The following is a 23,194-nucleotide window of genomic DNA, read 5'->3' as shown; positions in this document are numbered from 1 at the left end:
TCGGCGGCTAGGGTTTCGGCGGCTAGGGTTTCAAGAAGGAGTTTAATTGCTCCTCTCTCTTTTTTTTTGTTTTTCTTATACACGGGTCCCAAAGCTGCTTTATATAAGAAAATTATCTTCTTTTTCTTTTTCTATTTCCTTTAATTAATTTGAAAACCAACCACCTCCTATGTCTCCAAATCTCTTGAAATTTTCCTTATTAACCCCAACTAGGTCCCCACATTTCTCTCTTAACCAACCAACTTTAGTTTAATAAAAACTTCCCCAATTATTTCCAAATAAAAAAAATACTTATTAACTTAAAAAAAAAGATTCCAAACCTTAATTAATCGAAATTTCAAAATGATAAGGTTCTTCCAATAAATTTGAATTTTCCTTAAGTATATTAATTTACTCCTTTCAATATATTATGTTTGAAAAAATCTTGGATAGAGCTTACAATTGTATTAATTAAACTCCTAACCTTTAGTAAATCAATAAATTTAGATTCTTAGGCAAATTTTTATTTAGAAATTATCCATACATTTAGTTTAATCACCCATTTTGTAAAATTAACATTTAATCAAAAAAGTATACACATGTTTGAGAATTAGGTCATAGATACTTTTCATAAAGGTAACATAAAGAAAGTTGTAAGCTATTCTCTTAAGAAAGTCTAAACATTTAATTAACTAAAATTATAAGCAGTATGACATTAGTCCAATTTAATTTAGGATAACGTAAATGATACTATTATGAAAGTTTAAACTTTAAATTGATACAATTATTTATTTGGGAGTTTTAATTTTATACAACCTCAAAACTTAGAAGTATAAATTGTTATTTTCTCTCAGATAATAATTTTGCTATCTTTCGTAAATTAACTTCATAAAATAATGAAAAAAGAAAGAGAATAAAGAGTGAAAAGTTAATCGAAAGTGAAACTTAGAAGTTACTACAAATATGGATCTTTTTAAATAAGAATGGTTGAAAAAGAAAGATACCCACAAAAAAATTTTTCTTTTTTTTTCACTTTTCAGTTTTTATCTATATTATTCTAATTCTTTTATAAAATATGAAGAAATAAAATTAATTTGTGTTGCCTATTGCAAAAAGAGGAAAAAAGTTATATTTATTTTTCAAAGTCAAATCCTTTTTAATGGCAAAAACTTACAACTTTGCAATGGCTGCTTCTTGTGATTTTATATTTTATTAATTATATGAAAACAAAAAAAAAATTATAGAAAAAGTCATCTTATAATGTCACAAATATTTCTTATTAAATTGATGGTGACTCTCTTTTTTTAAAAAAAAAAAAATAATAATATCGATATGTACTTGACAATTCACCTCCACCGTTGTTTTCATCATATAATACAAACTACCGTTTATCTCATCCATTTTTTCAGATTTTGTAGAATTAAATTTTTATCGATATTTCTACGACAACAATCTAATAGATTATCGATCGGTGAAACATATAAAACATGCAACAAAGATCACTAATCACTGATGTGAATATAGTATAAACTATTTCTTTTTTCTTTGACTGATTGAAATTTTGTAAAAATGTTTATTTATTAATAACATTTTTATTTTTTATTTATAAAATATCTATTCTTGTAAAAAAGAAATATCGATAAATTTATTTGCATTAACTTGTTAAACTTTAGTAGTTGTATAGATTAAGATTTCGAACTAAGTTTTTGTAATGTATAACAATTTTTGTATAAAATATTAAGGATATGGCAATTTATGAAACAATTTGCAAATATAGCAAATTGATGATTTTTTTAAAATATATTCCAATATTACCCTTATTTTAAAAAGAATCCTGGCGCGAATTTCTCCTCGTCTGCGTGATTTTCTCCCTCTCCAATATATTCTCCACGATTTTCTCCCTTCTTCCGCCTTACCATTCTCAATGACGCCTTCTTCCGCCTCCAACGACGCCTTCTTCCGCCTCCAACCAGTCGTCATCTTCGGTCTCCAACCACAACTTCTTCCGCCTCCAACCAGTCGTCATCTTATTGTCAATTTTTTCTTATTTTCGTTAAATCATCTGGTATGTAGTCTTTGATTTTAGTTTCGTTAAATTTCTAGATTCTTTCTTTTTAGTATTTTAGTTTTTCTGTTTGTAATCTTGGATATGAATTCATCTTCTTGCAGAATTACATGTCTATCATTTTCTATTAATGATAGTGATAGACTTGTATCCTAGTGTATCACTGATAGAAGTCTATCGCTAATACACTATGATACAAGTCTATCACTGATAGACACTTTGTCTTCTAGCACTAATACACTTTTTTTTTTTTTAATTCTTGCAGAATTACATGTCTATCATTTCCTATTAATGATAGTGATAGACTTGTATTCTAGTGTATCACTGATAAAAGTCTATCACTAATACACTATGATACAAGTCTATCACTGATAGACACTTTGTCTTCTAGCACTAATACACTACTTTTTTTAATTCTGCAATAATTTGGAATTATGATTAAGCTTCCAATAGTAGCATTTCATAGTGGACAGTGGGATGATACAAATAGTTACTTGAATTACAAGACTACTTGAATTACAAGACTACAGGTGTATTGGTTGATGAGATGATGTCTTTTGAAAATTTTGTGAGTTTGATACTAAGAGAAGTTCGATTTGATGCATCTCCTTCGTGGGCGTAATATGAATACTTACTCTTTTGTTTCCAAGTATTTTTTGTCAAGTACTTTGATTTCAACTTATACTGGATCAGTTCGTCCGGTTGGGAACCATGCCAATTGAAAATCTATTGGGATTGAGAATAACATACTACCTCCAACGTGATATTATGTTTTCTATAATAAACTTTTAGCTTTAGCATATAGAGCATTTATTTTGTGTGTGTAGTAAATACTTTCTATTTGTTTGACTCAAACCGTTCAATAATAATCTACCTTTTTCTCAAGACTATAAAAGTAAAAGTGACTTTATTGTAAAGTCTATCACAGATAGTTTCTATCAATAATAGATTTTATTGTGTAGATATCACCAATAGTTTCTACCAGTGATAGAAACCAATATACAATTGAAGGAACTAAAAGGGATAATTGATGAAAGGAATAGTTCAAACCTTTCAATAATAATCTATCTTTTTCTCAAGACTATGTTGTAAAGTAGTAATATGAAGTAATCCACTATAAAGTCTATCATAGATAGTTTCTATCAATGATAGACTTTATTGTGTAGTCATCACCAATGATAGGAACCAATGTACAACTGAAGGAACTAGAAGGGATAATTGATGAAAGGAATGGTTCAATAAATACTAATCTCAATGCAAACAAAGACAGACAAAAAACTTTTTCTTCATTAATATGGTAAAATCAACTAACAGCATATGAAGGTCCAATGTGAACTCTGTCACAAACATCCACAAAACAACTATTGCACTACAATATCTATCTACTAAATATTAAGAGATTTGCAATGTGAAGTCTACCACAAATATCAACAAAACTACTGCACTACAATATCCATCTACTTATAATTGAGAGATTTGCAAATCAAAACCAACACACAAACCTAAAACAGATCTGCATGTTAAACATTTCAACATAAATAAGTTAAAACTCTAAATCAGTGATAGAAACACATCATTGATAGACACAAACTGAAAAACATAGCGTAGAACGTAGTGCGGTGGAATGAAAACAAAATAGAAGAAAATAGTACCTGCAGCGTGGCGAAAGGAAAACAAAATAGAAGAAAGTAGTAGGGCAGAACGGCACCAGCACCGGAAAACCAAATGGGAGTAGGAAGAAGTGGAAGAAAATAGAAAGAGGAGGAAAGTACCGGCACCGGAAAACCAAATGGGAGTAGGAAGAAAGTGGAAGAAAATAGGAAGAGGATGAAAAGCAGACTCCACAATGTGCTTGAAATCGTCTGCACTTTCCCACTCGCGAAGAATCTGCTTGAAACGCGAAGAAAGTGGAAGAAAATATATGTAGGGGTAATTTCGTCTTTTTTATTAAAATTGCCATATTTGCAATTTTTTATAATTTTCGCTATATCCTTAATATATTTTGGGTCAAATGCTATATACCCACTCGCCCCATCTTTTAAGGGATAGTTGCAAATGTAGCAATTATATTCAAAATAATTAAGTATATAGCAACATTTTAAAAAAATTGCAAATATAGCAAAATCTGTCAAAATCTATCAATGATAGAAGTCTATCACCGATAGACCATGTAGCAAATATTGGTCTATCACTGATAAACCATAAGAGTCTATCAACGATAGAAGTATATCACTGATAGACTTTGCTATATTTGCAATTTTTTTAAAATATTGCTACATACTTAATAATTATTCTAAAAATTGCTACCTATTATAATTACCCATCTTTTAAAGCATCTGAGCCGGCCCAGTTGCGGATGGGCCTGACGTCAAAGAACGGCCCACTTATTCTCCCGTGGTTTCTTCCGCCGGGAACGGAGGGGAAGAAAAACCCCAACGAATACAGGAGACCTGAAATGCACGGAACTGGACTCGAAGAATTGAGAAGCTCCATCAATTTGGTACGTTTCTTCTCTTTCTTCAGATAAAACCGTATTCTGTTTGTCAAAAACTCAATTTTATATGCATTTATCTTTCACATTTTTCATTGTCTAGAATTTGAGTTCAGTGTTTGATCTAGTCTCTTTCCTCTTGGAAAGAAGGAATTAGTTTAAAGATGATTGCTGGTGCTGGTAATCTGGTTTCTAACGGAATGGACACAAGGATTTAGACTATGTATGCATTTACTAAGTAGTATTCATCATTTTGGTTCATGTGTTACCTACTCTTTGTTTGTCTAGCTTCTTAGGTCTCTTTCAATCTCCCCAAATCAAGAGGAAAATTGAATTCGTTCTGATCGAAGGTCCAATTACCCTTTTGACTGCGAAGTTGGAATTTGAGGTTCTTGCTATGGAGGCTGACAGGTATTGTTTAGCTTTCCTGTTTTTTTTACTAATTTGTATTAGTGGTCACCATCCTTTAAAGTAATTCATGGTTTCTGTACATATATTGAAAATAGAATAAGATGTGCATGTCATAAGATTTCAGTTTTTTTAAGTTATGGGTTCAATCTAGAACTTTTTTTTCCTTGCCATCTATGCTTGCTTGATTCTTTAATATGTTATTTAATTTGGTATTTTCAGGTTAAATTCTCCCAGTACATTTACCATGACCATGGAAGTATTGGGTCATGAATTGCGATTCTATCAGGTATTGCCTGAACCTTACTTCAAATTTTCATGTTTGAACTTTCTTTCTGATTGGGAGTTGTCATCTGCCAGTCTTGTGTATCGCATCCTTGCTATTTCAAGAGCATATCTGTAATAGCTCATTGGTGTTAGCTAAGCTTGCAAAGGGCTTGTGCAAAAAAACTCATTCACAGTCGGATCCTCTACCTTTTGAGATTTGAGAGACATTTTTGTACTCAAAATGCTAATTTCTATTCACAGTCATTTCTGTAATAACCTTATTTATGTCTATCTGACCATGGAAGTATGTTACATTGCGATGTTATAGGATCCCAATTCAAAACATTTAGGAACAACAGTGTGGGATGCATCATTGGTATTTGTCAAGTTTCTGGTAATCACTGCTCTACCTTTACATTCTCATTGATTCTCATTTGTCAATCTATTTTTCTTACAGAGTGCGGATTTATATGTATTATCTTACTTACGAAGGGAAAATTTGTTAGTTTTGTTATTCTCTGTTAACAGCATATGACACCCTAGGCAAATTGAACATATTTTGAAGATGCTTTCTATTTGTGAAAGTGAAAGCATTGCATGTCATTTACTTTGATTATCGGCGTTGTTATGAAATGTGAGTTTCAGTTCTCTTTGATCACAAGAAGCAAATACTAAGAGCTGAAAGCTCTGCTGTATTAGATTTTTATAAAGCCCCTGTTAGCATAGAATGTGAAATATCATTCAATATAACTAAGTTTATCTATAGTTTACCGTAACCCCTTCATGTGCATCCCTTATTAGATTAGATGTATTTTTTTCATGAGTAGCGTGACTTGTACCGTAATTGAATCTGGAAGATTATCATTCTTTAATAACTATTGATCTCTTTTTTTACTATTTCAGGAGAGGAATTGCCGTAAAGGAAAATTTAGCCCTTCTAAACTTAAAGGAAAGCGTGTCATCGAACTTGGAGCTGGTTGTGGGCTGGCCGGCTTTGGTAAGTTTTTTTTTGTTTTTGTTTGGTTTTTTTAATGTAAAGTTTAATCTGAAACCAGTCCTTGTGGTTGCAAATCCTTGTGCTTTAACGGCTGTACACTCCTGCTGTAGTTTACAATCTTGATTTGAACTGCTCTTTTTAGGCATGGCATTGCTTGGATGTGATGTGGTTGCTACAGACCAAAGGGAGGTTTTGCCTATACTATCGAGAAATATAGAACGTAATACACCAAGCTTAGCACAGATGAACCCTTCAGGTAGCCTTTCAAAATTATAAATTTCAAACTTCCTTCTAACAGTCATTAGCATTTTAATTCTGGCAATTCAATTAGAAAAGTTCAGTCTGTTTGAAGTTTGTTTTAGGATTTGAATTCCAGCACCCCATGTGAAACTTTGTCAAGAGAAAATTTTGGTTTAATTTGATTGTAGCAGAGTGATAATCTTTGTAATTAGGGAGAGCCTTTCATTTTCTTTAGTGATTCTAATTAGGGGAAATTGTTTTCTGTAGATTCATTTGGTTCAATCAAGGCAGCAGAATTAGACTGGGGGAATGAAGATCATATTAAGGCTGTTGGTCCACCGTTTGACTTTATTATCGGCACGGACGTGGTACGTTTATACAATTATTTCTGATTGAGGCGCACAATGACACCCTATTCAATTGCATGTTTTTCTTATGTGATTTCCAAAGCGGATAAGTGACCACAAAAGCTTTAAATTTGTTTTTTCAACGTGAAGGTTTACGCAGAACATCTCTTGGAACCACTTTTAAAGACAATACATGCATTATCAGGTCCCAAAACTACAATTATGGTATGGAATATTATTTTTTTCCATATTTTCACATTGGATTCTATGGTTCCCTTATTATTTAGTTATTACCGCTTGTTATGTGAAGTTGGGGTATGAGATTCGATCGACAAATGTTCACGAGCAAATGCTTGAGATGTGGAAAACGAACTTTGAGGTGAAAACTGTATCCCAATCAAAGGTACGCTATATTACTTCAAATGTTAATCCTTGCTTAGTTTGACCGTAAATTAAGATCTTAATTTAGATGTTAACCTTGAGTCTCTGAAATTGCTGTAAACTAAGATGTTAATCCTTTCTTTAGTTTGGAGAATGTCGACACAAGAATGGTCAAAAGCAAATGTAATATGTGTTACATTTTTTATTGCGGTATTTGTTGCAGATGGACTCCCAGTATCAGCATCCCAGCATTCAGCTCTACATTATGGGTATAAAGTCCGGAGCTGGGAACGCAAAGAACACTCAAGGCAATGTAGAACAAGAAATTGACACAGTTTGTTCGAGACAGGAGAATGACGAAACAGATGTGAGTTTCAACAACGAAAAGGATGTAAGTTATGATGAAACAGGAATCCAGAAGACAGAGGAGCCAGTTACAGAACACAAGGATAAGAAACTGGGCGACTGGGAAGCTAGAAGAATGGGCTCGATGGCTGCTCGGCTTCTGCAAGATGTAAAAATTGTTTGACCCCTCTTGCTTTTAGAGATCTTTTGCTGTATTTATACAAACAATTAGGTTAAATTCATATTAGTATTATATATTGCGCTTTGATGATGTTTGATTATGAAACAGTTGATGGTTTTCCTTAAATTTTAGGTGGAATGCCACAAATATGTATACATTCTCTGTTCAGTTTGTAATGCTTAATAGCATCAACAACCCTGCCATAGTTGCAGTTTTTGTGTTGATTTCAATGAAATGAAACAATGTTCGTTACAAATATTATACAGCAGAAATCTCAGAATTGTTTAGGGTAATCTGTTGACGAATTTCACTGCCGCTGATGCTCGTCTTATCCAAATGACTATCCAAGTGAGAGAAGTTGTCCAAATGAATCCCCAAATAAGAAACGAGGGGATCGGCCCTTGACTTCTCAATAACAAGTCTCAAAAACTGAGATTCTACAATTGGAAATCTTAGAATTCTTCGGTATCCCACTGTGGAGCCTCTCACCACTGTACTCCAAACACCCTCATCATCCAGAATATCAAAATGAAATTCAATAATCCTTTGTCCCATGTGAATTGGTTCTTGAATAAGCAGCACATTGAAAGATATAGAATCTTGAAGGTTTAAATACAATGCCCAGGTGGGTTGGTTCTCAGCAGGAGCCCAGTAAGTGTAAATACCTTCCTTGAGGACATTGGCAGGGGCGAAGCGGACATCTTCGTCATCTCCTCGCGTACTGCTACCATCAACAAGAGCATTTTCAGCCAAATTGTAGGAGAAAATGGAGTCTCGAATCTTGGTGAATTCTTGAAGTACTTGTACATCTTCATCTGATATTAAACCAAAGGAATTTGGTGGTACATTTAGCAACAAGAGACAGTTTCTACCAGCTGATTTGTAATATATATCAAGAAGAGTTCTTGCAGATTTTGGAACTTCTGATGGATGCCAAAACCAACCAGGCCTTATTGAGACATCACACTCAGCTGGAATCCAGTCATGGCCATATGGGTCACCTTCCCCAGAGTATCTGAATACCATTGACACAGAGAAATATTGGAAAAATAGAAACACCAAGCAGAACTGGAGTTAAAAAGAAACCATAGAAATTTGAGAAGTGAACTCACCGAGAATCAGTGCCACCAATCTTTGCAGAACTGGAGTTGAAAAGAGACCAACAAGTAGGCTTTGCAATACCAGCTTCGTCACCAATCCACCGACAATCGGGACCAGCGTCGGAGAAAATGACAACCCCTGGTTGAAGCTGATGAATTAAACTAAACCAAGAATCAAAGAAATACTCCATGTCCTTCTCACCCTCCCCCTTTGCACCATCCAACCACACTTCCTTGATCTCTCCATACCTAAGCTCAACTCAACATACATTTCCGGATAAAAATTTACCCATCTACGTCAAATAACAAAAGAAGCAATTCGTCGAACAATTTAAGAGAAAAAAAAAATGCAAAGAACCAAGAACCACTACCTGGTAAGCAGTTCAGTCATTTGCCCAAGATAGAATTCATTATATTCCAGAGTTTTACCATAACATGACTCGTGACGATCCCATGGGGACAGATAGAGACCCAATCCAAGTCCCGCTTCTTTAGCAGCCTTGGCGAGTTCCCCAACCACATCTCCTTTGCCATTTCTCCAAGGGCTCGAGCTCACTGAATAATTTGTATACTCCGACGGCCATAAGCAGAACCCATCGTGATGCTTCGCAGTGAGAATGATACGAGAAAACCCGGCGTCCTTGGCGACTCGGACCCATTGAGCAGCATCGAGATTGATGGGGTTGAAGACAGATGGGTGAGCGTGGCCAGTTCCCCATTCGGAATCAGTGAACGTGTTTGGGCCAAAATGAAGGAATAGAGCCATGTTTCCGAGTTGCCATTGGATCTGACTAGCGGAGGGGATGGGAAGAATGGGAAGCGGAGGAGGATTGTTAATCAAAGAAGAAGAAGAAGAAGTAGAAATTGGTTGAAGAAAAAGAGAGAGGAGGAAGAAGAGAGAGAACGATGAAATTGAATTGAGAAGCGAAAAGGGTAAAGGGAAATTGCAGTTGGTGAAGAATATGATATTGTGATTCTTCATCGGAAGAGAAGGGATTTTGGAATTTGATCGAGTGGGAGTGGGAGTAGGAGGCTTTATGGATCACCATCCGCCATTAAACTTCACTGTTCAAGCTCTTGCGCTGACCGTCCTTACCAAAGGAGTTGTTAAATATCTCAGCATTAGTTCAGTTCCTTCGTCTTAAAGTTCAAACAAGTGATAATAGGGGTCATTTTTAAATACACACAATTAACCAAAATATTTAACCAAACATATTAAAATTTTAAATTCTAACAAATTATTTGCAGTATCTTTAGCTTTCTTTGACCATTTCTCTCTGTGGCTATTCCTCAATTTGACAATTTCTCATTTTTCAAGTTTTAAAAAGCCCATTAAAGTCCGTGCAGCCCAATGGGCCTTTTTGACTTCGAGGTTTTCCTGACTTGAAGCTTCTTTGTGTTGCCTTATTCTCAACCAACATTTTTTCTCTCACAAATTTAGACCTATTTACTTTTTAACCTTTTTTATTTTTTTAAAATTATTCTCCACTTAGTGAAACTTTACCAACTTGAATTCTTTTATTAAACTTTTTAATTATTTTCATCAAATTGATGATTGATTTCCATCTTTTCTTTTTTTTTTTTTTTTGCCATTTTTAAAAGTAAAATCTTTTACTCTTTTAAAAAAAAACAAAATAATTGAAAGAAAATACCTACATTCCATCTTAGTAATTTAATCCACATAGAGTGTTTTAGGGCCCGTTTGATAACGTTCCTGTTTCTCGTTTCCTGTTTCTGTTTCTAATTTTTAAGAAACGAATTTGTTTGATAAAGTTTCCTGTTTCTTGTTCTCAAAATAATAAGGAACGTTTCTATTTTATCTAAGAATTTGTGGGAACAAAAAAAACAAGTTTCTCTCGTTTCGTTCCCATCTTTATTTCTTTTTGTTTCTCTTTTCCTCTTCCACTCGTCTTCTCCATTCTCTCCGGCTAGGCATCTCCCTTCTCCGTTTTGTCTTCTCTCCGGCTAGGTTTTCTCTTCGGTTTTGTCTTCTCTCCGGCTAGCTGTTCTCTTCGGTTTTGTCTTCTCTCGTCTAAGAAAAACGACTACAGATTTCTCTAAAAACCGCAACTTTTTGTGCTGGCGAATGCCCTTTACTCCTGCAGGCTTCGGCGTTTAGCAGTATCTATTGGGGTAAATCTTCTGGTATTCTGGGTTGGTTCTTCATTTTAAGTTCTTTAATTATTTTGCTTCCCGCCTTTCAAATTGTGTTTTATTGCCGTTATGGTAGCTAGTAAAGAATAGAGGATCATGATTCTTGGGCTATGTTCTTTAATTTCTGTATGTTTGTTCCTTCTTTATCTATTGGGGATGTTTTTAATGTTTACGAATTCGAGTATTATTGTTTTCAATTCTCTCCTGACATTGTCTTGTTTGATAAAATATTTGCTTATTAATATGCATGGTAGGTGTTTGATATAATGCCGCTTTGAATTGTTTTGCTTTCTGTCTTTGGCTTTCTTTTCAAGTTCAAACTCTTAGCATACTTTCTATCATACCTTTTTGAGAGTTGGGATGAGTTTAGGTATTTGATTTTTTTGTGGGCTTTTCCAAATCCTTGCCCATTGATCTTCGTTTCACTACAAGATGCTAGAGTCCTGCAATTGGATAATCTTCTCCTGTTGTTAGTTATTTTATGGGAAAATTAATGTTTGGACTGCAGATTGCAAGAAATGCTGTCTTTATGGTTTTTCTAAATTTAGTGAACTCGAATGAAACAATTTCTCTTCTCATGCTGAACATGATATATCAAATTCCCATTTCTGATGCTGATTTAGTACAAAAGTTCGAATGCTGTTGAATTAGATTTACCCGAGTTACATGTATTGGTTGCATAGAGATTTAATACTCAGTAAAACTTCAGTCCTGTCTTTGCCCACCAACTGAGATTTGAATTCAATTAGTCATGATTGAAACCAATAGCATACATCCAGCTGCTCTGTTTTCACCTTGGTTTGTTCAGTTCAAAGGAAAATTTTGGTGAAAACAGAAGTTGTTGAAAATGGATAGATCCTCCTGGTATGCTTAACAAGCCAGTATGGAATATGAATGCATCTACTAACTTCATTCTCTGTATAAAATATGAATGTTTAACATATGATATTTAACAGTACAGCTTCCAATTTCATCCAAAGACTTTTCTCTATCACTCCCATTTTTCCATCAACATCGTAATTAAATTGAAGGGAACCTAAAAGTCAAGAAGTTGGGAAGTCTCTTTGTAGTGTTGATATTTGGTCCACATGTATGGTTTTTGTTTTTTAGAAAACTGAAAAACATTACTTATTTGTGATGTATGTAAACATAGTGTTATTGTACAATGATTCCATGGAAATGTTAGAGAAGAGAACTGAATATAGAATTTGATTTCGAGACAAGAATGTTCAGTCTTCTTGACCAATATATCTAATTTGTTACTAATAGAACTTAAGTTATGATTTCTGCCATGACTTAATAATTTCATCATGAATGTTCATGAAACAGTATTTACAAAAATATATAAAAATCTATTAACTTGTCAATCTCAAAGCTTAATTACATAAATATATGTTGTTTAAACTATATATTAATTCTATTATGTTTTCTTTTGCTTTTGCAATTAGCCATGTTTGAACTGAACTGATATATGTTGTTTAAACTATAAACATTCTGTTTGTTTATTTTAATTTTGCCACTAATTTTTGGATTTGTCATTATGTAGAAAGGATGTCACAAAAATCAACTGAACAACTTTGTGTCGATGACGTTGTTGAGATTGATGAATTAAAAGGTGAGGGACCATGGTCAAATAAAAGTGAAACTTTGTTTGTAGACTTAATGGATGAAGAGGTTGCAAAAGGCAATCGACCAACTACAACATTTACAAAGACTAGTTGGAATTATATGAGAAGCCAACTAATTGCTAGTGCAGGATATAATTATTCTCACGATCAATTGAAAAATAAGTTTAACAAATTAAGACAAATGTACAAAGACTTCAAAAAGATATTGAGTGATATGACAGGAAATGGTTGGGATCCATTATTAGGTACCATCAATCTTGAAGAGGAGCAATGGAATGAGCTTTTTAAGGTATAATAGTTGCAGTTTTTTTCAATTGCTAATCATCTTTAGGCGAATAAGAGAGCTAAACAGTTTTCATTTTCTATAGGTGAATAAGAGAGCTAAAAAGTTTAGAAAAAGTGGTTGCCCACATTATGAAAAGCTCGTAAGGATTTTTGGAGATACTACTGCAACAGGTGTAAATGCTTGCCCATCAACAAGACTTATTTCAGATTCTGAAGATGAAAATGAAAATGATGTTGCAAGCAACACAAACGTTGGTGTTGAAGAGAATAATAAAGGAAAAAGCAAAAAACGATTTCGAAGAAAGAAAGACGAATTTGGCAGTTTCTTCTCATCATTCTTAGATGTATATGCGGAGAATGCAAAGAGAAAGAATGACATCCTTGAGAAAAGATCTTTTGGTTGTACATCTAGTCAAGTTGATGAGAGTCAAACATCAAACAAAAAAGATGATCTCCATGAAGAGTTGATGGAATGTTTAGACATTTTAAATACAATGGAGGATGTTGATGGAGAGGCTTATTCCAAAATACTGAAACTCTTGCACGGAGATCTTGCTTGGAGAAAGCTATTTTTGCGCATGCCCGATTCAAGGAAGAGAGATTTCATAAATAGTCTTTAGATGTCACTTAGGGATGTTTTAGGATTATGTCATTTACTTTTTAATATTAGACTTAAACATGGATTTTGTATGTTTGACTTTGAATTGATATGGACTTCAATTGACTTTATGGTTTGTGTTGTTTTTTAACATGGCTACGTTTGATGTATTGAGATGGATTATGTCATAAATAGTCTTTGATTTGTACATTTTTTGTGTTTGATTTAGGGATATACTAGTGAATTGATATGGACTTGATTCAAGATAATCATTCTGATGACGGTTTTGATTCTGACGACGATGATGATGGTATTTGCATCCTTTTTACTTTATTCTACATGAGCTTCAACAGGATACAATATTCAAAACAACCATGTAGAACCTCTGCACTGAGAGGACATGATTATGTGATTGAGTTGTTAAATGGAAACGATAGTAGATGTTTTGATTGTTTTAGAATGAAAAGAATTACATTCATAAGGTTTTGTGAAGATTTAAAATCAAAGACAAATCTGAAATCATCTAGGTATCTTACCGTTCAAGAAAAAGTTGCTATATTCTTATTAATCATATCACATAATGAAAGCAATCGTATAGCAGCAGAAAGATTTCAACATTCGGGTCATACTATTTCTCTAGCTTTTAACAAGGTTTTGAGGAAAGTTTGCAAGCTTGGTGGAGAAATTATTCGTCCACCCAATATGGACACTGTAGCAACGGAGATCGTATCAAATTCAAAATATTACCCTTTCTTTAAGGTAATGCCTTAACGTTTTGATTTATTTTCAGAAATATAATGTTTAGAAATATATTTATGTTTTTTTATTATCCTTTAGGATTGTATTGGTGCTATTGATGGCACTCATGTTGCTGCAAGCATTCCCCAAAATGAACAAATACCGTTTCGTGGAAGAAAAACTAACACAACATGGAATATAATGTGTGTTTGTTCATTTGATATGTTATTCACGTATGTCATGTCTGGTTGGGAAGGATCGGCCAATGATTCTCGTATACTCCAAGAATGTATCAAGAATCCCGAGAATAAATTTCCTATGCCTAAGAGAGGTAAGTAATTATGTGTTTTTCAAAACTTTAATTCCATATTTGAGTTTATGATAATTTTTTATTTGCTTTATTACATGCAGATCAATACTATCTTGTCGACTCAGGATATTCAAATATGCCAGGATTTTTAGCACCATTTCGAGGTCAAAGATATCATTTACGAGATTTTAGAGAAAGGAGACATCGCCCTCGAGGTAGAGAAGAAGTGTTTAATTATCGACATTCTTCACTGCGAAATGTCATCGAACGTTGTTTTGGTGTGCTGAAGGCTCGATTTCCTATTCTTAAGCAAATGCCTCCGTACCCGATCAAGACACAAAAATATATACCGATAGCATGTTGCACAGTTCACAATTATATTAGATTGAATGATCGTGAAGATGATCTTTTCAATGACTTTAGCAATGAATTAATGATCGTTGAAGATACACATAATTTTTCGGCCAATTTGCAGAGGGATATAATTGAATTAGATGTGAGTCGACAGCATTTACGAGAAATGGCCCGAGCGAGAGATGATATTGCAAATCAAATTTGGGCAACATTTGAAGGATAGATACAATTTTATGTTTATGTTATTTCTTTTATTTGTGCACTAGGACTTTTTGTATTAAATGATATAAAGTACTTTTGATAATTTTCATTTTTATGTTTAATGCAGGACATAAATTTTAACTTAATGTTTAATTGAATTACATGTGAATAAAATAAAAATAAATCTTGAAGATGAGCAATCAAACAAAACTATTAAACAATAAATAATAAAAACAGGAAACAAGAAACAGTTACCAAACACATTTTCTGTTTCTGTTTCTTTTTTTAAAGAAACAAGAAACAGAAACAGTTATCAAACATATTCCTGTTTCTTGTTCTAAAGAAAGAAGAAACAGGGAACAAGAAACAGAAAACAGGAAACAGGAAACAGGGAACAGAAATGTTACCAAACGGGCCCTTAATAACCACAAAATGTGTGTTTCTAATCTATTCACCTCTAATCATACTAAAAAAGCAAGAACTTGTTTGCATGTTTATCTACTCTTTTTAATTTGACCCTTTTACATGAATTGACATTTTATATACCATCAACTATTAATTGAATTTGTGATTGCACCATAAATTAACCAAAATATCTCCACAGCCTAATTTTTGGTTAGAAAAGTTGAACTCTGTAAGGTTGTAATTAAGCAAATAAAAAAGATGTATGGTTTTGCCAAAATGTATTAGACCGGATGGATCAGACTTCAGAGGAAGAGGGTTTTGGTGAAAAGAAGGAATTTAATATGAGAATTGTGACTGAGGGTAACAACGTAATTTAATATTATATTTTAGAGGGTAAAGTTGTATTTTCATATTCTTTGAGAACTTTTGAGGATCCAAAAAATCAAAATTCATACAAATGATTTCTTTTCAATCTAAATTCATACATAATGGTGTGCTTAATTATATACTTTTCTTTTTGCAATTAAGTTACTCTTCCAATCAGACTGTTGCATGAATAAACTTGTTTCTTTTCTAAAAGTTAAAATATTTTATCCAATGAAATAATTATTTGTGAAATTCATACATTCTAAATATGGAATAAAATTATCTTGGGAAGATAATGTGAATTTGTTGTACTATTACACGTTGTACAAGTTAATTATTTTCATCTTTAAAAAATATATATTTTGATAGTATTTTTCATATATTTAATGCTTACATAGTACTAAACTTAATAATAATAATAATAATAATAATAATAATAATAATAATAATAATAATAATAATAATAATAATAATAAAGAGAAAAAGACAAAAAGAGAAGAAATATAATAACTAAATAATAATGTTTATAATATTTTGTTTTGGGGAACAAGAAAAAGGAAATAATGTTGTCAAGATCGTTTTGGTTAATTATAAATACACAATACATGGTTGTTATTGAAACGAATAATTATGTAAATTTGAAAACAATATCTTATAAAGTGACAAAAGAAAATAAAGTCAACAATTTAACATTATGGTTGAGATCTCTTGGCTAACATATTAAATTAAACAAGTGACAGAAAAATAAAGTCAACAATTTAACATTGTGGTTGAGATCTCTGTTGGGTGCAACATATTAATTAAACAAAGTTATCTGGGTCTCCTTAATTAGCCCTACCACTACAACTCATACAGTTATATACCAACAAAATCTCAATGGATCATTTCTTATTTTCAATCTGTTGTTTTCTTCCCTCTTTTTGCTTCCTAAATGCACCTTTTTTACAATTATGTAATTTATTGTCCATAATAAAGTTTGTTTCTCTTTGTGATTAATGTCATTCATTTTATCATGACAACCGCTTTTAAATTTGTTAGAGGTATTTTAAATTCGATTACATATGTAACCGACGTCAAATAGACACGTAATAGCTAGATATGGTCAAGAAAATAATATAAGATTCAAACCAAAAGTAACACTTTAAGATAAGGACATGCTTTCAACAAAAATATGTTGTTGGACTTGGCTTTGAAAATTTAACAAAAATATCCAATGAGACATGCGAATCAAGAACATTATTGTCCTAGGAACAAAATTACAATCAAGATTTTAGAAAATGGTCAACAAGATATATCCAACCTAGATAGATAGATGAAGGTTATCATAATGAAGCTCAAAAAGTCTAAAGATGATAACATAGACCATCTATTTCTATAAATACGCATCCAATCATATCCTAAAGGCGTTATACAATTCTTTATAAAGTATATATAGAAAACACAACATCAATGTGCATCCTATATTGAATTTAATTTCAATTTATTTTGTTTATATTCATTCTTCCGTTTTCTATAGAAATTCATTATTTGTATCAAGTGAAATTCGTAGATGTTTTTGTTGTCCGAACTTTCACATCAACAGCAGTTTTTTATTTCTCCATATATGTTTCTTTTACTGCAATGAGCTGTGTTGTTGTTTTGGAATCCTAGGGAGTAAAACCAACAATTACATTTGTTACATTGTACATAGAAACCATGCACGAAGACATAAATCTGTCTGGCAAAGCACTGTTTTAAATTTTTCTATGTGTTATCTTTCACTACACTATTTACTATCTACATTATTAAAACTACACCTATGGCCCTGTAGCCTTCTTCACTTACACAGCTACTTCATCAGACCATTCAATTTCAAAATACCTAACATATAATAACAATAATTTCCCACTTCAACCTGATAGTCATTCCAATTTCCCATTTCATAAATCCCAAATATATATATATATATGTAACCTATGACTGTTACTTAGATAATAGTGATACATAATATGATGTCATCCAAACAGTAGACAAAAGGTTCTAATAGAAGAAACGTTGGAATGTAAGAAAGACATATCTGAAATTTTGTTTTTACCAATTTCACAAAATTAAATGCATGCCCCTCTCTCTGGGTCAATGGTTATGATCCATCTTTCATAGGGATAGTTATGTCCATTGGCTTTTTGAAGGGTAAATCATCAAAAATCACAAACATTTCATCACATGAATTGGTGGTGTAAAGATTCTTACAAATAAATAGCCTCGTTTTGTGTATATTATATCTTCTCTATGACCATTCTCATCACTTTCTTTCTTTATCCATTTCTTCATGCATGCAGCTTTCTTACCCTTCCTTTTCATTTACCTCTTTTTAATATCCCAATTAACCCTTCTCTACACATGTTATTAAAATATAGAAGAAACTGTATTATAGTAATAGTTGGAATGTCTATGAATGCGATGATTCAATTGATCAAGTACATGGTTTTCCTTGAGTTAGAGGAGTGAACTACTATATAAACTCAAAAACCCTACAGATGTCATATTATTTTGTATAATATTCATTTTAATAAAATCGTTCTCCTTTTATCTCATAAATATAGTAAACATACTCTTAGTGAATCACGTAAATATAAAATATTTATGTCAATCTTCTATGTTTCCACATTTTCTGCCTTCTTCAACAGTTTTGTAACAATAATCATCACCAAAATATCAATAATATACCAAAATATAAAATAATCTACGACTATAGCAAGATTTAGAACTTGTTTGAAAATTTATGTTCTTTTTCCATATATTTTTCACCTATATGAAACTTCATATTTGTAGTAGTGTGATAGACCATATCGTCGATAAGAATATATTATTAATAGTATTTTCTTATATTTGCAAATTTAAAAATGTTACTTTTATACACTTCAATTATCAACTCACTCTACAAGTGTTACACATTACAAATTCCAGTTAATTCATGTAATTGCATATACATTTTAAAATAATTACATTTATTAATAATAAGTAAGGTAGGCATAGCCCCTAAATAGAATTTAGTGATGTGTAACTTAGAGTTGATATATTAAATTTGAAAGTTAAAGTGAAAGGACGATTCGTTTTTTTTCTTCTTTTTTTTGGTTGAGTAGAGAAAACAGTCAAATACTATAGTCGAGGGTTTGGAGAATGTCATTATCTTGAGGACCATATACCTCTCTCTAGAAATTGTTTGATTACTTGTTGAGGTTTCCAATTAATAACAAATTATAAAATTATGAAACTTTGGATAAATAAATAAAGAGAAAGAGAGTAGTGGTTAGAATTGTGAGACGTGCTATAATCTAAGTAACAATGTCAATAATCCACAAGGAAACTTCTTTTTCTTTTTTAACCTCCACATGTTCTTATGACTTGAAACCACTTTTTGAAAAACATTATTATTTTGAAGTTCAAATATTGTTTTGAATGACTAGGTAATACATGGGTGTGTTAAGTTAGTTACTATATTATTGTTTGTAAGTTACAAGAGTTTGTGTTTATGATGCAAATCGTTTTAGTCTAGATTAAAATAGTTTGTATTTGAGATGCAAACTATTTTAGCCCGTGTTATATAACTGCGTGGTATAATAATCGAAAACTTGAAATATTAATCACTTCTCTCAAGGTAAATTAAAGACCCGAACGCTTTTATAAAGATTGAAATTGACCAAAACTTAAAAATACTATAGACTGAAATAGGTTTTTAACCTTATTTTAAGAGATTGTGTGTGTGACATTAGGTGGAGCCCAAAGATATGGTTTTTTAAATTTTCTTTAAGAGAGAGTGGGGGAGGTTGGAACTTCAGCATATAATTGTAGGTCTCAAGGAAAGACCTGTGTTGTTTCCATTTGTGAAGGGAAAGAGAAAAGGAAAAGAAAAAAAAAAAAAAAGAGATATCAAAAAGAAAAGAGATGGGAAGAGCTCCTTGTTGTGACAAAGCAAATGTGAAGAAAGGGCCATGGTCACCTGAAGAGGATTCTAAACTCAAACATCACATTGAAACTTATGGAACTGGTGGCAATTGGATTTCCCTTCCTCAAAAAGCTGGTAGGCTCCCCGTCTCATCTCCTTTTCCCCTTTTCTTTTAACTTGATCAAGATACAAATCTTTGACCTTTAATCACTCTCTTAGTTACCTGTTGAGTACTGATATAAGCTTAAATCAATTTGTCAGGTCTTAGAAGATGTGGGAAGAGTTGTAGATTGAGATGGCTTAATTATCTTAGACCCAACATTAAGCATGGTGAATTTTCAGCCGAGGAAGACACAGTCATTTGTACTCTATTTGCCACTATTGGAAGCCGGTAATGAAATGTTACAAGTACATATCAGTTAGAGTCATTTATTTTTCTATCGAAACCTAATTCTGACTATGTACATCGCGTATAGATGGTCAATTATTGCTGCTCAATTGCCGGGAAGGACCGACAACGATATAAAGAACTATTGGAATACGAAGTTGAAGAAGAAACTTATGATGGGGATGGTATCATCTTCTTCTACTACCAATACTACTCATTATGCTCCACAAGCAGAGATTGTTAAAACGATTGAAACTTTGTCACCAAAACCCCATCAAAATCCCTCCTTTGATTATCAACCACTCTCCAATAATAGTTATGAACCACTAGGATCTGCTAATTATTCAATCCCATTATTCAACTACTGTAATAACCCAATTAGTAGCTGTTTGGTAACCAACCCTTTTGACCAAAATAATAGTTTCTATGAAACCCTAAAACCAAACCAAGTGGGGTTTGAGTTTGATGAATTAGAATATGGTGGGTTAAACTCGGTTAGTTTCAACAATGGGTTATTGTTTGATGAGAAGATGAAGATGATGCAGCAAAACAACAATGGGAATGAAGGGTATAATGGTAATTATGTTGAGGGAAATGCAATGATGAAGGAAGAGGAAGAGATGATGGAGCAAAAAAGAGAAGAAGAAGCAAAGAGAAGTACAAAGTGATGGAGGGAGTTTTGAGATTCTGACAACTGACTGTTAAGTGTAAAATCAAGAAAGATTTGATGGGGTATGGGAGGAACTGCCACAAATATATCACACCAAATTACTTTCAATATTTATTGGGTTTTGTATGTTCTTATGTTTTTTTTTTCTTTTGGTGATGTAAATTGGTAATTGGGATGAAATGAAATGGTCTGTTTAATTTCTTTTCTTTTGCCCTATTTCTATATATTTGATTCAAAATTATTTTTTTTCCTATTTCGTTATGAATTTATCTCTCAAAAATCTTGATTGGTTCCAAACGGATGGTAAGAGTTTAGGTTTAACTTTTGCAATATTTACCAACTGTGTTTGTATTGTGATATATTTAAATAACTACTGCTGCTTCAACTAATTATTTTTAGAAGTAATTTGAAGATGAGGTTAAATTAATTAATTAAAAATGAAAATGTGGATTTGTTATTAGGGTATTTATGAAATTGATGTTATGTTTGATTGCAGTGTGAGAGACGACTTGATGATGAAATCAGTGTGAGATTGATCAAAATTTATGAAAACTATGCTAATCACACAGCCAAAGATACAAAATCCTCAACCTGCTATTTCTATTTCCAATGCTTCCTCTTTTTTAATATATTATAATTATTGTTTTTTCATTTGTATAAACATTTTTTTTTCCTTTTTCCTTTGTGGTTTATTATATTTGATAAAAATTAAGTATACCCATGATTGAGGTGTCTATGTACTGTTTTATGTGTGTTAGATCTCAGTTCTTCTTTGTCTTTATATGGTTTATAAATTAATAATTTCTAAACATACATGTGATCTTCGTTTAATTTCTTTAAAAAATGTTTTTATTTTTTCACAACCTTTTACAAATATCTCAAAATTATTATTGAAATCAAAAGTTTACATTTGGATTATTACCACCAAATTGTTCCAAAGACTCAATTATGACAATTGATGTTTCGTGTTTAAAGTATTTTTCATTCCAACATAGTTTAAGTTAAAATAATAGTGTGCTTTTTTTTGTTTTTAAAGAAACCATAATTTAAAGAATAATAAATGAAAAACACTTTATAAATTATAGAGAGCATTGAGGGGGGATAGTTTCAATTGTATTCATTATCTCCTAATAATTTGGGGATCAGTGAGCAAATTTAACATTTTAGGGAGGATTTTTTTTTTATAATTAAATTTTTGGTCTAATTTATTTGTTTTCTTAGACTTTGTTACATTTTTAATCTTTAATCTTTGAGTTGAATTTCCTTTGATTTCTATATTTAGAATTGCATGTTATGGTTTTACGTCATAATATGATGTTTCAAAATCTATACTTCTAAATATTCGCTTTTGATATTTATTAAAATTAATAAAGTTTCGCTACCTTTTTTTTTATCACTATTAAAATTAGTTTTAAAATTTTACTTACTAATTAGATAGAATTAGGGTTAAAATCTTACTTTGGTCTTTAAACTTTACGTGATCTTGTTCTATTTTGGTCATGTGTTACTATCTTTAGAATTTCATCTTTAAACTTTATGTGATTTTGTTCTATTTTGGTCATGTGTTACTGTCTTTAGAATTTCATCTTTAAACTTTACGTGATTTTGTTCTATTTTGGTCATGTGTTATTGTCTTTAGAATTTCATTAACTTGCTAACGAAAAATGATGACATGTTTTTTATATTTGAATGATTAACCTTTAAATTTATTGTATTAATTAAATTGATGAATAATCAAGAAATCTTGCTAATTTATTCTATAAATCTTTCATGCCAACGTAGAAATATAACCAACTCCCTCGAATTAACTAAACCCAAATTAAAAATTAATTTAGTTCTTTTTCTCAAAAACTTAAATCTCTTGCATCTCCTCCCCACCCTTTATTTATTTCTTTTTCAAATTGAAGTAATCTTAAAGTGAACAAGAAGAACAACATTGAGTAGAATAATAAAATATAACTCACATATTTGATAATAAACTAGAAAACTAAAATAAGTAAAACACTTTATTTAAAATAAATTCTACGAAATCAAACATATATTAACACAATAAATCATAAAATCCCAAAAATGAGAAAGAATTAATTGAGACGAAGAGAAGAAAAAAAACACCTTAATATGAATCACAAAATACCGTAAACTTGAGGCACTAAAAATTTTATATGAGGATGAATTGCATCAAGCATATGAGTTGAAAAATGAAGTAAAATGACAATATCCCAAAATAGCACGACGATCAAAATCTAGAAGACAATGACTTTTTTAGTTATTCAATAAAATATTAATTTACCATATAGCATTTAATTAAAAATCAAAACTTTAAATTATTAGAAATGATTGTCATATTTGGCATTCTAGTCATTCAAATGTA

The 23,194-nt window shown here is 31.7% G+C and overlaps 5 protein-coding genes across 6 annotated transcripts; 4 read left to right on the top strand and 1 right to left on the bottom strand.

Annotated features, from left to right (window-relative positions):
* Positions 1 to 4,376: 4,376 nt before the first annotated feature.
* Positions 4,377 to 7,957, top strand: LOC103502991 (uncharacterized). Of its 2 annotated transcripts, none has more exons than XM_008467130.3 (10): positions 4,377 to 4,544; positions 4,824 to 4,946; positions 5,166 to 5,232; positions 5,539 to 5,604; positions 6,114 to 6,207; positions 6,350 to 6,463; positions 6,715 to 6,815; positions 6,945 to 7,019; positions 7,105 to 7,197; positions 7,399 to 7,957. In XM_008467130.3, exons 2-10 carry the CDS (start codon positions 4,933 to 4,935, stop codon positions 7,702 to 7,704), a joined length of 930 nt encoding a protein of 309 aa, XP_008465352.1. In that variant the 5' UTR covers positions 4,377 to 4,544; positions 4,824 to 4,932; the 3' UTR covers positions 7,705 to 7,957. The 2 variants fall into 2 exon arrangements, with proteins under 2 accessions (XP_008465352.1, XP_050947726.1); XM_051091769.1 differs by having other exon boundaries at positions 4,434 to 4,544; positions 4,832 to 4,946.
* On the bottom strand, positions 7,794 to 9,954 carry LOC103502990 (alpha-L-fucosidase 1). The gene is made up of 3 exons (XM_008467129.3): positions 9,173 to 9,954; positions 8,814 to 9,050; positions 7,794 to 8,716 (listed from the first exon to the last, which is right to left on the bottom strand). Exons 1-3 carry the CDS (start codon positions 9,781 to 9,783, stop codon positions 7,960 to 7,962), a joined length of 1,605 nt encoding a protein of 534 aa, XP_008465351.1. The 5' UTR covers positions 9,784 to 9,954; the 3' UTR covers positions 7,794 to 7,959.
* Positions 9,955 to 12,456: 2,502 nt separating this feature from the next.
* Positions 12,457 to 13,658, top strand: LOC127151725 (L10-interacting MYB domain-containing protein-like). The gene is made up of 2 exons (XM_051091767.1): positions 12,457 to 12,872; positions 12,952 to 13,658. Exons 1-2 carry the CDS (start codon positions 12,507 to 12,509, stop codon positions 13,486 to 13,488), a joined length of 903 nt encoding a protein of 300 aa, XP_050947724.1. The 5' UTR covers positions 12,457 to 12,506; the 3' UTR covers positions 13,489 to 13,658.
* A 510-nt stretch (positions 13,659 to 14,168) lies between these two features.
* On the top strand, positions 14,169 to 15,091 carry LOC127143974 (uncharacterized). Its single transcript, XM_051079286.1, has 3 exons — positions 14,169 to 14,225; positions 14,304 to 14,535; positions 14,616 to 15,091. The coding sequence occupies exons 1-3, from the start codon at positions 14,169 to 14,171 to the stop codon at positions 15,089 to 15,091; spliced, it is 765 nt and encodes a 254-aa protein (XP_050935243.1).
* Positions 15,092 to 19,707: 4,616 nt separating this feature from the next.
* On the top strand, positions 19,708 to 21,023 carry LOC103502992 (transcription factor RAX1-like). The gene is made up of 3 exons (XM_008467131.3): positions 19,708 to 19,900; positions 20,027 to 20,156; positions 20,242 to 21,023. The coding sequence occupies exons 1-3, from the start codon at positions 19,765 to 19,767 to the stop codon at positions 20,819 to 20,821; spliced, it is 846 nt and encodes a 281-aa protein (XP_008465353.1). The 5' UTR covers positions 19,708 to 19,764; the 3' UTR covers positions 20,822 to 21,023.
* The last annotated feature ends 2,171 nt before the right edge of the window (positions 21,024 to 23,194 follow it).

Source organism: Cucumis melo, chromosome 11, assembly GCF_025177605.1.
Source record: "Cucumis melo cultivar AY chromosome 11, USDA_Cmelo_AY_1.0, whole genome shotgun sequence".
NCBI classification, from domain to species: domain Eukaryota; kingdom Viridiplantae; phylum Streptophyta; class Magnoliopsida; order Cucurbitales; family Cucurbitaceae; genus Cucumis; species Cucumis melo.
This window is presented reverse-complemented; position numbering and strand designations above follow the sequence as displayed.

Bases quoted from the DNA above. Each gene is read 5' to 3' on its own strand.
- LOC103502992 (XM_008467131.3), top strand. From the start codon at position 19,765: ATGGGAAGAGCTCCTTGTTGTGACAAAGCAAATGTGAAGAAAGGGCCA. The intron at 19,901-20,026 runs GTAGGCTCCCCG...TCAATTTGTCAG, and splicing joins TTCCCTTCCTCAAAAAGCTG to GTCTTAGAAGATGTGGGAAG. The intron at 20,157-20,241 runs GTAATGAAATGT...CATCGCGTATAG, and splicing joins TTTGCCACTATTGGAAGCCG to ATGGTCAATTATTGCTGCTC.
- LOC103502990 (XM_008467129.3), bottom strand. From the start codon at position 9,783: ATGAAGAATCACAATATCATATTCTTCACCAACTGCAATTTCCCTTTA. The intron at 9,051-9,172 runs GTAGTGGTTCTT...AGTTGAGCTTAG, and splicing joins ATGACTGAACTGCTTACCAG to GTATGGAGAGATCAAGGAAG. The intron at 8,717-8,813 runs GTGAGTTCACTT...AATGGTATTCAG, and splicing joins ATTGGTGGCACTGATTCTCG to ATACTCTGGGGAAGGTGACC.
- LOC103502991 (XM_008467130.3), top strand. The intron at 6,208-6,349 runs GTAAGTTTTTTT...TGCTCTTTTTAG, and splicing joins TTGTGGGCTGGCCGGCTTTG to GCATGGCATTGCTTGGATGT. The intron at 7,198-7,398 runs GTACGCTATATT...TATTTGTTGCAG, and splicing joins AAACTGTATCCCAATCAAAG to ATGGACTCCCAGTATCAGCA.
- LOC127151725 (XM_051091767.1), top strand. From the start codon at position 12,507: ATGTCACAAAAATCAACTGAACAACTTTGTGTCGATGACGTTGTTGAG. The intron at 12,873-12,951 runs GTATAATAGTTG...CATTTTCTATAG, and splicing joins AATGGAATGAGCTTTTTAAG to GTGAATAAGAGAGCTAAAAA.
- LOC127143974 (XM_051079286.1), top strand. From the start codon at position 14,169: ATGGACACTGTAGCAACGGAGATCGTATCAAATTCAAAATATTACCCT. The intron at 14,226-14,303 runs GTAATGCCTTAA...ATTATCCTTTAG, and splicing joins AATATTACCCTTTCTTTAAG to GATTGTATTGGTGCTATTGA. The intron at 14,536-14,615 runs GTAAGTAATTAT...TATTACATGCAG, and splicing joins ATTTCCTATGCCTAAGAGAG to ATCAATACTATCTTGTCGAC.